The sequence below is a fragment of the Varanus komodoensis genome, unplaced genomic scaffold (assembly GCF_004798865.1).
Source record: "Varanus komodoensis strain SLA01 unplaced genomic scaffold, ASM479886v1 scaffold36, whole genome shotgun sequence".
NCBI lineage: Eukaryota > Metazoa > Chordata > Lepidosauria > Squamata > Varanidae > Varanus > Varanus komodoensis.
Window position 1 is genome coordinate 5,760,662 of NW_025335873.1, and position 12,583 is coordinate 5,773,244.

A 12,583-nucleotide genomic window follows, 5' to 3' on the forward strand; every position below is an offset into this window, starting at 1 on the left:
GTAAAACTGGGAAGAGAGAATTCCCCAGGAGTGAATGCTCTGATGAACCGGGGCCGGGGGCATAGGGACTCTATGCGATCCTGGATTAGGCATTTGTGGTGATGCACGGGCACTGTTGAGTCGAGCGGAAACTTTTCGGAGGATGTGCTGAGAAAGTGGTGTAGCAGCTTTCTCTGAATAGTCTGCTGTCTGGGCAGCACCTGGCTTTTCTGCTCCCCCAAAAGCACACAAACACAGAGTGCCTTTGCACAACCGTCAGTCAGAAGAGCAGTGGACAAGTCAAAAATGAAGAAAGGAAGGAAGGAAGGAAGGAAGGAAGGAAGGAAGGAAGGAAGGAAGGAAGGAGGACATACATATGGACAGAGGGATGGTTGGACGAGTTCTATTTGGAGAATTTTTCCTCCCACAGTTAGAGAAATTTTAGGGAAATGCCCTGCCATGAGCAGCAGATCTCAGTTCATATATAGGATGGAGATGTATGGGAGACCATTTGCCCATGGCTCTAGCTGGCTTGCCTTCAAGGGTGAAGGATGGATCACACGGTCCCTGGATCCATGTCAAACTCCGGCTTGCCTTTGGAAGGATGAGGCACCGTGCTAACAACCAGCCCAAGGGGCAAGCACACCACCCGCAACAGATCTTACCCTGGTGCGGCCTCCGCACTGACTGGTTTCCTCTTGTCCCGTCCAGGACTGAATTGGCATGCATTCATCTCTGCTTTCCCCCTCCACCAGCATGCCGGACCCCACCCAGCCCCAGTTGCTTGCTCACTTCTCTTCACTGGCACTTTGTGAGAAAGACAAATGAAGGATTTAGCAAAGGAGTCGTGCCCGTTGCCATTTCACAACGGGCTGAGAAAGCATGGACCATAATATGCATGCATGTGTGAGAGAGAGGAAGAGGAAGAGGAAGAGGAAGAGGAAGAGGAAGGGGAAGAATTCCAGGGGAAGCTGTAGGAGGACCTGGGAGTTCATGTCTGTCTTTTATAAAAGACACAAACCATTTGTGATAGAACTAAATGGAGGTATTTGCAAAAGGTGAATCAGCCCTTTGATTCGATCATAGACCAGTTAAAGACCGGACCTTGTCCCCATCCTATCCCACTTCCCACGCCACTCCTCCCTCTTCCTCCATATTCATTCATTCATTAGCTCTCCAGAGCCGGACATGAGGTGCAAGACACGAGCCAGCTTCTCCAGTGAGCCTAGATTCCCCGACCAGAAAACGTTTGCAGAATGCATTCTTTGCATCAAAAGAGAATGAAAGGATCTGCAGAACAGACAGGGTAGGGCCGTGCATTTCGTCGGCACCGTATCTTGCAGGGTGGGGAGAAAGATTAGATCCAGTTGAAGTGCCTGCTTTTGATCAGGGAAAGCTGCTCACGAGGCAAGCAGGCGTATCGTTAACTCCCACCCTTCTAGGGCGTCTGCCCACTGGTTTGTCTAGCCGAGCATTTTCTACTCTGGTGGGCAGTAGCTATTCTGGCTCTTAAGGAGAGCCGATCAGCTGCTGCAAGATCCTTTGAACGGGAGATACTGGGATTAAATCTGAGAGCTTTGGTGCACACCAAAGAGGAGTCCATGCGGGATGACGTCTTCCCCATCCATCCCAGATCCGTCATGACTGGCATCATCAAGACTTTCCCCGGGCATCCGCGGGTCCAGACATGCAGCGGCAGGGCAGGGCAGTTTGACCTCTAAAAGACAAGACACCTGGTGCAATGCAGATCCCTCCCCTGGAGGTTTCATATCTGCTGCAGATTTGAAGCAGAAAATAAAGAACAGGTGTCCTTCCCAAGCCGCAGGAGAGAGAACCATGTGGTTTCTTACTTTCTCCATAACCCCTACTAAAGAAATATTTGCATGACGTAACAACCAACCAGCAATACTGTATGATGGTTGGTTGTTGTGTCATGTGAACCCAGTTACAGTTAGTGCCCACTGGGCTCCTGAGATGGTTCCAGCCATTAGAACCAACCATTCGTTGGAGGTCTGTTTGGCCCACGATGGCTTGCTGTCCTCTCCAAACCCAGGCAGCACAACCCATGGTGGGTTAAGCTCCACAGCAAGGGAGCCACTGGGCAAGAGCAGCTTTTGGCACCCTTGCAAAACCACCAGGCAGAAGACACAGCTGACAGCTCTGCTGAGGTACCCAAGTGGCATTTCGATGGAGCTGTCGGAGGTACCTCCAATTTCTGCGACCTGAGACTGCTCCACGTCACGGGGACTTCTGCAGCATGGGGCTGGGGTGGGGGATGCTGCACCCACCTCATGCCACTGCACTGTACCTGGGCACCTCCACCTGAGCCTGGGGAAGTCTGTTCTCCTGCAAGAGGTGGGGTGAAGGATACACCTGGGGTAACCACCGTGTGGAGCGGAAAGGTCATCCCTACGTGGTGATAGAGCAGTGTCCTGTTGGTCAAAGCTGGAGAGGAGCACTCTGCTTCGAACTGCTGCCCTGTGGTCCCCCATTGCTGCTCAAGGAGAGACCCCTGGGCCAGCGGTGCAGGATCCCCCGTCGTTTCCACGGCATTTCAAGGCAGGAACTGTGCTTGCACAAGAGGGGCTCTTGGGCAGCTGCAGTGAACCAGGTCCTGCTTCTGCCGTCCGTTTGCTTACCAGGTCTATCTCTGTGGTGAGCAAGCACTGGCAGAGTCTGGCCCTACTTCAGGAAGGGGAGTAACCCTGAGGGTGCCTGGATCAAACCATCTCACGCAAGGTGGGTGGAAACACTAAGGAAAAGAGGATGAGCCCAGGGCAAGTGTTCCTGTGTGGCAGGTGGAAAGCCCAGGATCCAATGTCCATCATCCCCACAGAGGAGAAATGGCAAGGAGTCAAGCCAGAGCTTGTTGGTGCAAGAACACGATGATCATCAGTGTAATTATTGCTATTGCATTGCATTTAAGGCTCATAGGATCATAGAATAGTTGAGTTGGAAGGGGCCATGAAGGCCATCGAGTCCAACCGCCTGCTGTTGCAGGACACCACGTCACACCATCCCACTCAGATCTCATGCTTCTTGCTCTGGCAATTTGCTCAAGGTATCCTCAAAGCAACAAGCTTGTGAGGTGGATCAGGCTGGGAGGCCTTGACTGGCCCAAAGTGGGCTTCAGACCACAGAGGGTCCAGCTCTCCTGAGTCCTAGTCCTACACTCTTAACCTCCACCCCACACTGGCTCATATGGGGCACACATGCAGGTACCACCTTCAACCCCCCCCCCCCCCGGGATCAACTCCCGGGGCATTCCAGTTTGTTCGGATGTACTGATGGAGCTTTGATCCTGGCTAATAGTCAGTCTGTCAGTCTGTCTGTCTGTTTGTCTGTCTTTCTCTGCCATTCCTTTAGCACCAGAGAATATCCCAGGGTGCTCGACATCAAAGTCTTTTTCAAGCCCAAATACCATATGGCAAGAGTAAAATCAGAAAAGAGGCATAACGGGCAGAGTAAATAGCACCTTCCCCCGTTAGCAACAATCTTCTGGAGCAAATCGTCCCTTTCCTTCTGCCTCTCTCATTCATCCATCCTTCCATTCATGCTTGCATGGACACACTCCCCTTCCTCAGCCGCCTCCTCCCCCACCCCACCCCCTGCTTTAGTAAAAAGCTCCCGCTCGCTCTCTCGCTCGCTCGGTGTCATCTGGGTTTCCCTTTGCTGCTGCCGCTGTGGTCGAGAGGTGCTATTTAAAACCTGACAGCTCCTTAATGCCCTGTAAAGGTTTCATCAATCATGCTGGGAAGAGAAAAGGCTGACCTCATGTGAGTTCAATTAGAGGCACTGTGGAGGCCATGTGGAGGAAGCCGTGCCTCCTTGGGAACGCGGCGGCTGGCCGGCCAGCCAGGAAAGTGAGCCTCATCCACACGGAAGGCGCGGGGGCTTGTCCGGAATGCATTTTCGGCCCGGATAGCATTAGCCAGGCATCCAGGGTGGCCCCGCGGCTGCTTTTGCAGGGGGCAATTCTCCATCTGAAGGGCTGCCTTGTCCATGCTCAGAGGAAAGGTAAAGACGCCCAGGAGCTGTCGCTCCCCAGAGGCACACGGTGCTCGCTGGCCCTCCGTTCTGTGTCTTGCTGCAGCAGGATGAATTTCTAGGGAGAAGGCACTCGTGTTGATGAGGAGATGCAAATGAATGCAAATCACTGTCGTTTTGATGGACACAGAAAGGGCAACTACCCTTACAAATTCCTCCAAGTCTTTCAGGGAATGAAACAGTTACCAGCAGTTCACTTAAAAAAAAAAACAAAATATATGTTTTGGTTATTGCTCTGTTATCATCATCATCATCATCATCATCATCATCATCATCATCATCAGATTGCGTTTAAATCCTCGTGACAACGTCCCTGTGAGATGGTTTAGGCTCAGAGTCTAACTGGCTTAAAATCACCTGCTGGGCTTCACAGCTGAGTGGGGATGAGAACCCTGCTTTCATATGTCGACCAGCCAACCGCCCCCCCCGCCCCCATTCAAGCACTGCACAAGCCCCTGCAGCTATTTTTTTCTGAGCCTTTGCAGGTACACCTGTAACCATCATCCACTTCTGTCCGAGAGAAGAAAGATGTAGCACATGTTTGCTTTCCCTTGATAATTGCACAACCTTACCTGATCGGAAGTGCGATGCCAGGGAACCAAACAGTAACAGCAATTGAAAAGACGGATGCACAAAGCCCCAGTTTTCCGAGCTTCAACTGGGGCTTGGGATCCAAAGAAGGCAGACCAGGCAGAAGCCATCTCTTCTCTGACATGCCCAACTGGGATCCAGGTCAAGGCACCGAATCCATGGGCATTCCTTCACACTCAGCATGGCCCTTCCTAAAAGAAGCCCAAGTCCCTTGGATCTTTTTGCGGAATATGAGGGATCCCCTCTCCTTTCCCAGTCCTTCATCTGGACTGGTTTCCTGGAGGCAGTCCTTGCTGTAAAGCCATGGCCAGCAAGGCAGAGAGGCAGAGGAAGCGGTGCCCCATTCGAGGAGGCAGACACCCTTCCCCACGTTGCACCGGGGGCTGCTTTTTCCATCCCCCAAGCAGCCATATATCAAAGCCAGACAAACCCCAGCCTGCTGAAAGCATTAGGGTGCCTTGGAAATGGGGATTCCAGGCCTTCTGATGTGAGCTGGAAAATCCCCCCCCCCGCATGCATAAGTGTACGCCGACGCCTGTCACAACTGGACAACCGCTTCTGCCCTCCCTGGATCAGATCCCCCCTCCCCACCCTGGCAGGGGTGCCTCGTCCCGCAGCACTTGGCTGCCCGTGTGTTCGCTTTTACTCACTTGGTGCCCTGTTCAGTCCAGCACTTCCCACATGCTTGGCTCTTCACAAAGGAAAGCGCAGTGTGGCTTATCAGGAAAACGCCTTGATTGTCCCTTTGCGATGCACAAGCAAAGGGACAATCCCCCTGCAGCTCTTGCCCTTTCATCCCGACATCCAGTTTTTGGGTGGTTCACCAACTGATGCGCAGTGTTTCCCCTTCCTAGAAGGTTGAATTGCCCCTGCGAGGGCATCGTTGAGTTTTTTGCTGAGTAGCTTGCTGGGTTTGGCCCTGCTCCATCCTCCTCGGACCCCACCCAGCACTGGGATGCCTCTCCCAAGGGCTCACCCACAGGTGAATTTGCCCCTCATGCTGGGAGGTGTTTCAAACCACCCCTCTGGGTTAGTCATCCCCGTCGGCTCCCAAGTGGCATTGTAGGGGCTGTAGTTTTAACCCAGATGGAAAGGTCCAGGACTGGGAATTCTGCCTTAAATAGAGGAGATATAGAAACGCCTTTATAAAGGAAAGGGGTTTTCTGTAGTGGCAGTACAACTTTGAAACACTCTCCCCCAAAATGTAAATGGGGATTATAATCCATTCCATACCAGATTGACTTAAGGCGGGGGAAATTCCAGGACATTTTAAATGTTAATGTTTGCTGCGCCTGTTTTGTGGTTTGCATTGTCTCTTGTTGTTCTAAATTGCTGGTACTGTGTGGTTCCATTGTGTTGCATTTAGGGATGTGCAAGGAAGCCACTGAGGGGGTGAAAATCTAATGGATTTTCCTAACTAAGCTCTCCAGTTGGCTCAAGCATTTCTGTTGGTAAAACGGGTTGTGATTTGTCTGGCATTTGTTTTGCTTAGAAAGCTTGGGAAATGAATGTAAATTGTGGAGCCTGAAGTTTGCAGAAAGTGTATAATCTGAAATTTGTTTTGCTTAGAAAGCTCAGGAAAGCGATGTACATATGGGAGCCTGAATTTTGCAGAAATTATAGAATCTGAAATTTGCACAAAACATGGAGGGGCAGGACATGTTATGAAAAGAAATCAGTTATAGTATGAATGATATTGGTGGGAAGAATGAGTGAAGGAAAATGAACCAGAAGAGAGACCCATTTGCAGAAATCAGGGAAGTTGAAAAATCATAACTAAAAATAATAATTAAAATCCATCTGTTTAATGTATGCAAATCATTTGACTCTGGTGGAAAACCATTTTGCTGATGCTGAATGAGAGGAAATTAACAACGGCAAGTTATTTCTGAAGTATGGAGTGTGGCCAGCTAAGTAGTAAGAAGAGGTGAAAGCAGCGAAAAGATGAAATGCACAAGGATATTTACCCGGGAAACATGCTGTGCCTGGCATTACATAATGGACTTGCAGATGCAATACAATATTTAAAAATGGCAAAAGACCCCATTTGCACAAATCACTTTGTGTAAATGTCTCCACAAATATGGAGATCTCAATGCACATAATCATTATGTGCTCATCTCTTTTCTGGAAAAAGAAAGAAAGAACGAAAGAACGAAAGAAAGGGAACAGCCCATTTCTGATGTTCAGATCAGAAACAATGAGGAAGTCTGTTGGACAGAAGCCAATTATCCAGCATTGCATAACCTTCATTTCATTTTTATCCCTACCTTAGTACAGCACTTTTGCGGGCTGAAGAGAGTTTAGTAGTATTGTAAATACAGACAAACCATACAATTAATAGATACCTGGTGGTGTCCATTAAAGCTTCCTAGCCTGCAGGCCTTCTACAGAGGATAGAGGTCCGAAGTAGAAGAGGTTCTTAACTTCTACAGATGTCAGACTGGAAAACCAGGAGGCTTACTGGGTTTGGGAGGCATTTGGAACTGAAATGGATGTGGCCAGAAGGGCCGTAGATTTAATCTTTACTTGTGTGAGGCTTATTCATCCGTTCCCTGCATCCCATGCTAATTTGTCAGTGGGAAGGGGAATTTGGGCATGATGGAGTGCTGCCTCCAGAAAGTCACGAGGCCAAGTACTGTGATCTCAAGCTAGTTCTACAGATGTGTGGGATGCAACCCAGGAATCAACCTGTAGCTACCATGTTCTTTTTGTCTCTTAATGCTTCCTCGCTTCCTTTTCAGTGGGAGGCCAGCATCACCATGACATGTGTGGATGGGAAGTGGGACAAGCAGGTTTCTTGTGAGCCCGTTGACTGTGGATTCCCTGATCAATATCACGTCCATCCAGCCACCTTCACCTGCAACGAAGGCACCACCTTCGGCAAGAGATGCTCCTTCACCTGCAAGCCTCCAGCCCAGCTGAAAGGTAAGCTGGAAGGTCCTGCTCAGGAATGCAGACAGGATTGTTCTGCTTTGCGGCTTGTGAAACTGTGAGCGGTGGTGTCAAGGTTGGAAGGCCAGGTACTCATCAAAGCGATCCCCGTACCTGCAGCCCAGGAACACTGCAGAACAGTACGAACGGTAATAATGCTTTGGTAGATATGCTAAAGATCTACCAAAGATTCTTGCCCACCAGACTTTGGATAGCCCCAGACTCACAGGCTGGGTAGGACAACGCAGCATGCCATGGTGCTCTGTTGGTCAGTTGTGTTGTCTCAACCCAGTCATGATACTTCGGTCTTTACCATGGTAAGGTTGGTCTTTAGAAACCTTGATAAGGAGCGGTGGTTTGTTCTATGGTTTCTCTGAGCCACTGTGGCTTGTTATGTTGTTGGGACTCTGAATCAAGCTTTTCATGGCCCTGGTGTACAACTACCACGGAGTCCTCTGGAAAGAGTGTCAGCTGTAGGAGCCTCTCTGTCCACCCAGCTTCTATGTGTGGACCGATGAGAAAGAGGCAGATGATGTAGACAGAGGGTGATGAAACTTGGGATTGGATTTCAGGCACTGTAGGTGGTGGGATACATACCAAAAATGGGAACACTGAGTGGGGAGGTTGGGAAGCATAATGCAGTAGAAATGACTCCATTGCTTGTTTGGTCCATCATGGTGGGGTGGGGGGGACCATGGTGAGCATGCAGGATTGCTTGTCATGTTGTGTGAATGAGCTCCCATCTACCGTGCAGCCTGGGATCAGGAGAGGACTATGCCAGGTTAGCACTTGGCCCATTCCCCCACACTTCTGCCTATGGGACTCAGCCTTCTTCCTGCCATGAATCACACGTCTCTTGAGTCCATCTTATGGTCAGTTGCTTCTGTCAGAACTTGGCCCGATCCTGCCCCACCTTGGATGATGCTGCATGCTTCTCATCCTGCCAGAACTCAATTGGAGCCTGTTCCTTGTGAGACCCAGGCAGCCAGAAAACCCAGATGGTTGGGAAACCAGTGGCTGGAGCACTGGGTCTGAATGCTGTTGGCTTAGATCCTACTCCCCTTTCAAACTTGAAGCTCAGTGGGCGCGTGAGACCATGTTGCTGGGTTTCAGCCCAACCCACCTCATGGGGACCTGGGGAGTTTGCCCTTTCCCTCATTGGAACATCTCAGGTGGAGGAAGAAACCCAGCAAGGGAGAGGTGGAATGTAACTGAAACTGTGCATTGAAAGTTTCATAAGAGGAAGGATTTAGTGTTACTCTGGGTCCAGTGACTAAGGGCATTAAGTTTGACTAAGTTTTCAGCTGAAGGCACTTAATTTATGGGAGGGGACCTGGCCCATTGCTCAGGTACAGTGGGTTTGCTTCCTTGAGAATGATTGCTATTTGCAGGTAGACAAGGTGTAACTAGACAGACAAATAGCCTGACTTGACATGAAGCAGAGGTTCCTGTGATTCTAACAATTCAGTTCAGCCATGACTTCACCATGGGAGTCTTTGGCAAGTCCCAGCATGAGGATGAGTAAACAGCTGACGAGCAAGGTAGATGGTACAGAGCAAGGTAGGTTGTGGGCCTGACTCAGCAAACAGCAGCGAGCTGCTCATGCCTTCAGCTTACATGATGGGAGGGAGAACGTCATGGTGGGTTCAGCTGGTGCCTCCTGCCTTTGCTCATGGGCTTCCCCGAAGCATCTCGTTGCAAGCCATCTGCTAGACTGCTCGTGCCCTTGGGCTCCTTTCAGGGTTCTGCTTGTGACTGCAACCAGAGCAAGACAGTCCTAAGAGCAAAAAGCTGGGTTTAGCAAAACATAGGCTTCCACACGTCAATGCCAAAGTTTTGGCTGCTGAATGGTATGTCAAGTTATCATGCGCTCTTGGTTTTGCTTCTGTGCTGCCACTGCTGGAAAGCTGAACTCGTCCTGAATTACCTTCATCCTGGCAGTTCTCCTAGGAACTTGTGTTGATGCTCCTGTGTGTGTGGTCCTCACAACAACCTTGTAAAGAGAGTTAGGCAGAAAGTCAGGATTAGCATCAGAGGCGTTTCTGCTTGAGACATGGTGCCTGCATGGACTGCTTGTACAAGGCTCACCTTGGAGAGCAGGTGACTCCTTCTTCAGGAACAGAACAGGACCACCAATAGGAAAGGTGTTGCCATGTGTCTTCCACTGAAATCAGCAACTTAGGTCCTGTGGTACCCCCAGTTCTCTTCTCTAACTCCTTGTTGAGACCTTCTTGGTGCCTGTGGGGACTGCTTCACTTAGCCTGCTGATGGGGCCCGTCCTGCCAAGAGTGGGTCAAGATCATGTCAAGAGCTTCAGTGTCCAAGAGCGGAGAGTCCCCCGTCTAAGACTCTTGTCTACAGTACAGTAGCGGCATGTCGACTTATAGACTAAGGGTTAAACGAAGGGAAGGGATTCAGCCATGGTGCTGGAATTGTTCACACAAACAATGGAGAAGGGAAGCCAAAACTCAAATGCTTCTCAGTGTTTTTAACCTGCTGATTAAAAGGCTTCCTATAGATGCTGCTGTGGAAGGATAAGCAAAGGGACGTGCGTTTTGATTGTAGCAGTCACTTTCCAGAAAAATTCTCCTATGCCTGGTATGGAAGAGTTGTCTTCCCTGTGAGTTTGGTAGGTTCACAAGACAACAGGAACCACTGAGGTGGGCTATTTTCATCAAGCCAGGAACTGTTCAACCCATTCAGCTGCCTGGCTGCCCTGAGAGAGAGTATCTCCCGGAGCATTGGAGAAGACCTGGAAAGAGCAGAGCTGCTCCAAGCTGTGTGTTTACATATTCACACGGAGTCAACAGAATTTTAATTCAGACCTCCTCCTGGATCTTGTTGGCTGGCTGAGAAACCTCCCTTGGGTTTTGCCACTCCTGAGCTAGGAATACGGTTTGGTCCAGTTGGGAGAAGCTGCTCTTGCAGCGTCAAGTCGCCTGTAAATCCATGTTGCTCACATCTCGAACGCTACAGCAGCCCGCAACAGTAGCTGTCAAAGCAAAGGGGTAAAAAGAGCTACTGGAAGCCAAATCACAAGCAGTGACTAAGTGGGCTCATCCAGAAGCTTCTTGAGATGGGGAGGTGGGGATGAGTCACTCCTAATTCGATCGCTGATGTCACCCAAGCCACTGTTTTTTAATGTCACAGTTCATCGCCGTTATTGTAGCAAGCATGAGATCATTTGTGATGGACCCTTGGAGATGCGGTGTGAGTCAGACAAGGGAAAACAAAGCAGGCAACACAGGAATGAAGCTTCTGAAAGCATACAGCTCACGGCAGCAGGGAGGGAGAGAAAGAGCCATGGGTTGTCTTGCTTTTTTTTCTCCTCTCTGGGCAGGGCAAGGCTCCTAAACAGCCCTGTGTCCACCTTGTCCTTGATTCCTGTTCTCCCTGCTTCCTGCCAAAGAGACAGAGCTCCCTCCAGATCGAGACGTTTAAGGGCAAAGATTACAATGAAGCACCGGATGAAAGTTGGAACACAGACAGGACAATAAACTGGTTCAAGTAGAGATGGGGCAGGCATGAGTTCAGTTCATGTTTTGGCGGGAATTCACCTCATCGCACAATCTCAAGCCAACACATGGACTGAAATGCAGCTGTACCTTGAGATTTCTTTTACTCTGGTGGAAAAAAACATGTTACAGAAACATGCACGCATGAAGATAATACACCAACATGCAGTGCTTGAGGGAGAAATTGCTATTGGAGATGTGTATCTGAGGAGGAACAGAGATTAAAATGCATACTTTGTGTGCAACTGGTTTTCTTTCTTCCTCTTTGAAATCCAAACTGATGCAAAAATGGGATGGAACAAAATTAGGACAGGGAAACTGGGAGAAACGGACCATCACTAGAGGCCATTGGAATCAGCAGTTTGGGGACACCTGGATTGTCTTGCCCCATTTGCAAAGCCAGACAGAAAACCTGTTTCTGTGTGTTCTTTACCACGCATTTGCTCTTTACTCTTTCTTTTTCATCACTTTCCCTCAACATAGTACCTTCTACTGGCTCAGAAAGTCACCAAATGATCAGTAGCTGGAGGAACCCCACAGGGCCAGACTGGATCCTCAGGAAAAATGACTTTCGAGGTGGTCAGGTCCCGCTTTAGGTCTAGATGACCCAGTGTGGTTTCTGCTCTTTTTATCACACTGGCAATTCTTATGCCTACCATGTCTGGGTGTGGGTGTTTTACATGGCTTCGCCTAATCCCTCTTATTTTTTTGCCAAAGGCTGACGGTGAGCTTTCCATGAAGCCTTAGTGTTCTAGTCTCCGTCCATTACAAACGTCAGGCCTAACTGGGAGAGCCAGTGTACTGCACTGGTTAAGCGTGGAGGGCTAGACTCAGACGATCCGGGTTCTAGTCCCCACCCAGCCATGGAACCCACCGGGCGATTTGGGAGCAGGCACAGTCACAGGGTCGCCGCAGCGGGGATAAGATGGAGAGCAGCAAGAGGGGAAGGATGTAAGCTGCTTTGAGTTTGCTATAAGAAAAAAGCAGGATATAAATCAAATAAATAAATTCTACCTTTTTTCTTTCAAGGAGCTTGAGCAGGCGCTGACGTAAGAGAGTTGGCGAGGTGCCGTGGTTCAGGGTGCAGGGCTCAGCCACTCTGTGTTCTTGTCCTCACTCAGCTGTGGAGCTCACTGGGTGGGCCGCACTCTCAGTCTGCCCTACCTCACAGGGTTTTTGTTATGCAGATAAGATGGGCTGGAGGAGGACAATTGTGGAAGCCACCTTGTGTTCCTTGGAAGGAAAATGGTGGGGTGTAAGTATAGCAAGGAAATCTCAGGCTAGGGATGGTAAAGTTGTAGTCCAATACATCAAGGGGACAGCAGAGGTGGGGGACTTGCTTTTGTGTTACAGATGTGTGGGAGCGCACCAAACTCACCATGACCCATCAAGTTTCTATCACGTGGATTACGGTGGTAGATTTGTCCCATTCCTTTTGTCTGCATCCCTGTCCTCAGCCCCAAGAGCTTCTCTGAAACTTAATTTAGCCCTTTCGCATCCCTGCCTTGCGTGGACTT

The 12,583-nt window shown here is 49.7% G+C and overlaps 1 protein-coding gene across 2 annotated transcripts in view; it reads left to right on the plus strand.

The window, feature by feature from the left end:
* Positions 1 to 12,583, plus strand: part of PAPPA (pappalysin 1) — a 140,218-nt gene that overhangs the window by 96,159 nt on the left and 31,476 nt on the right. For both annotated transcript variants that reach the window (XM_044440146.1, XM_044440147.1), the window contains one exon: positions 7,362 to 7,545. In XM_044440146.1, the coding sequence (XP_044296081.1) occupies positions 7,362 to 7,545 (184 nt within the window). The remainder of the gene's footprint in view (positions 1 to 7,361; positions 7,546 to 12,583) is intronic.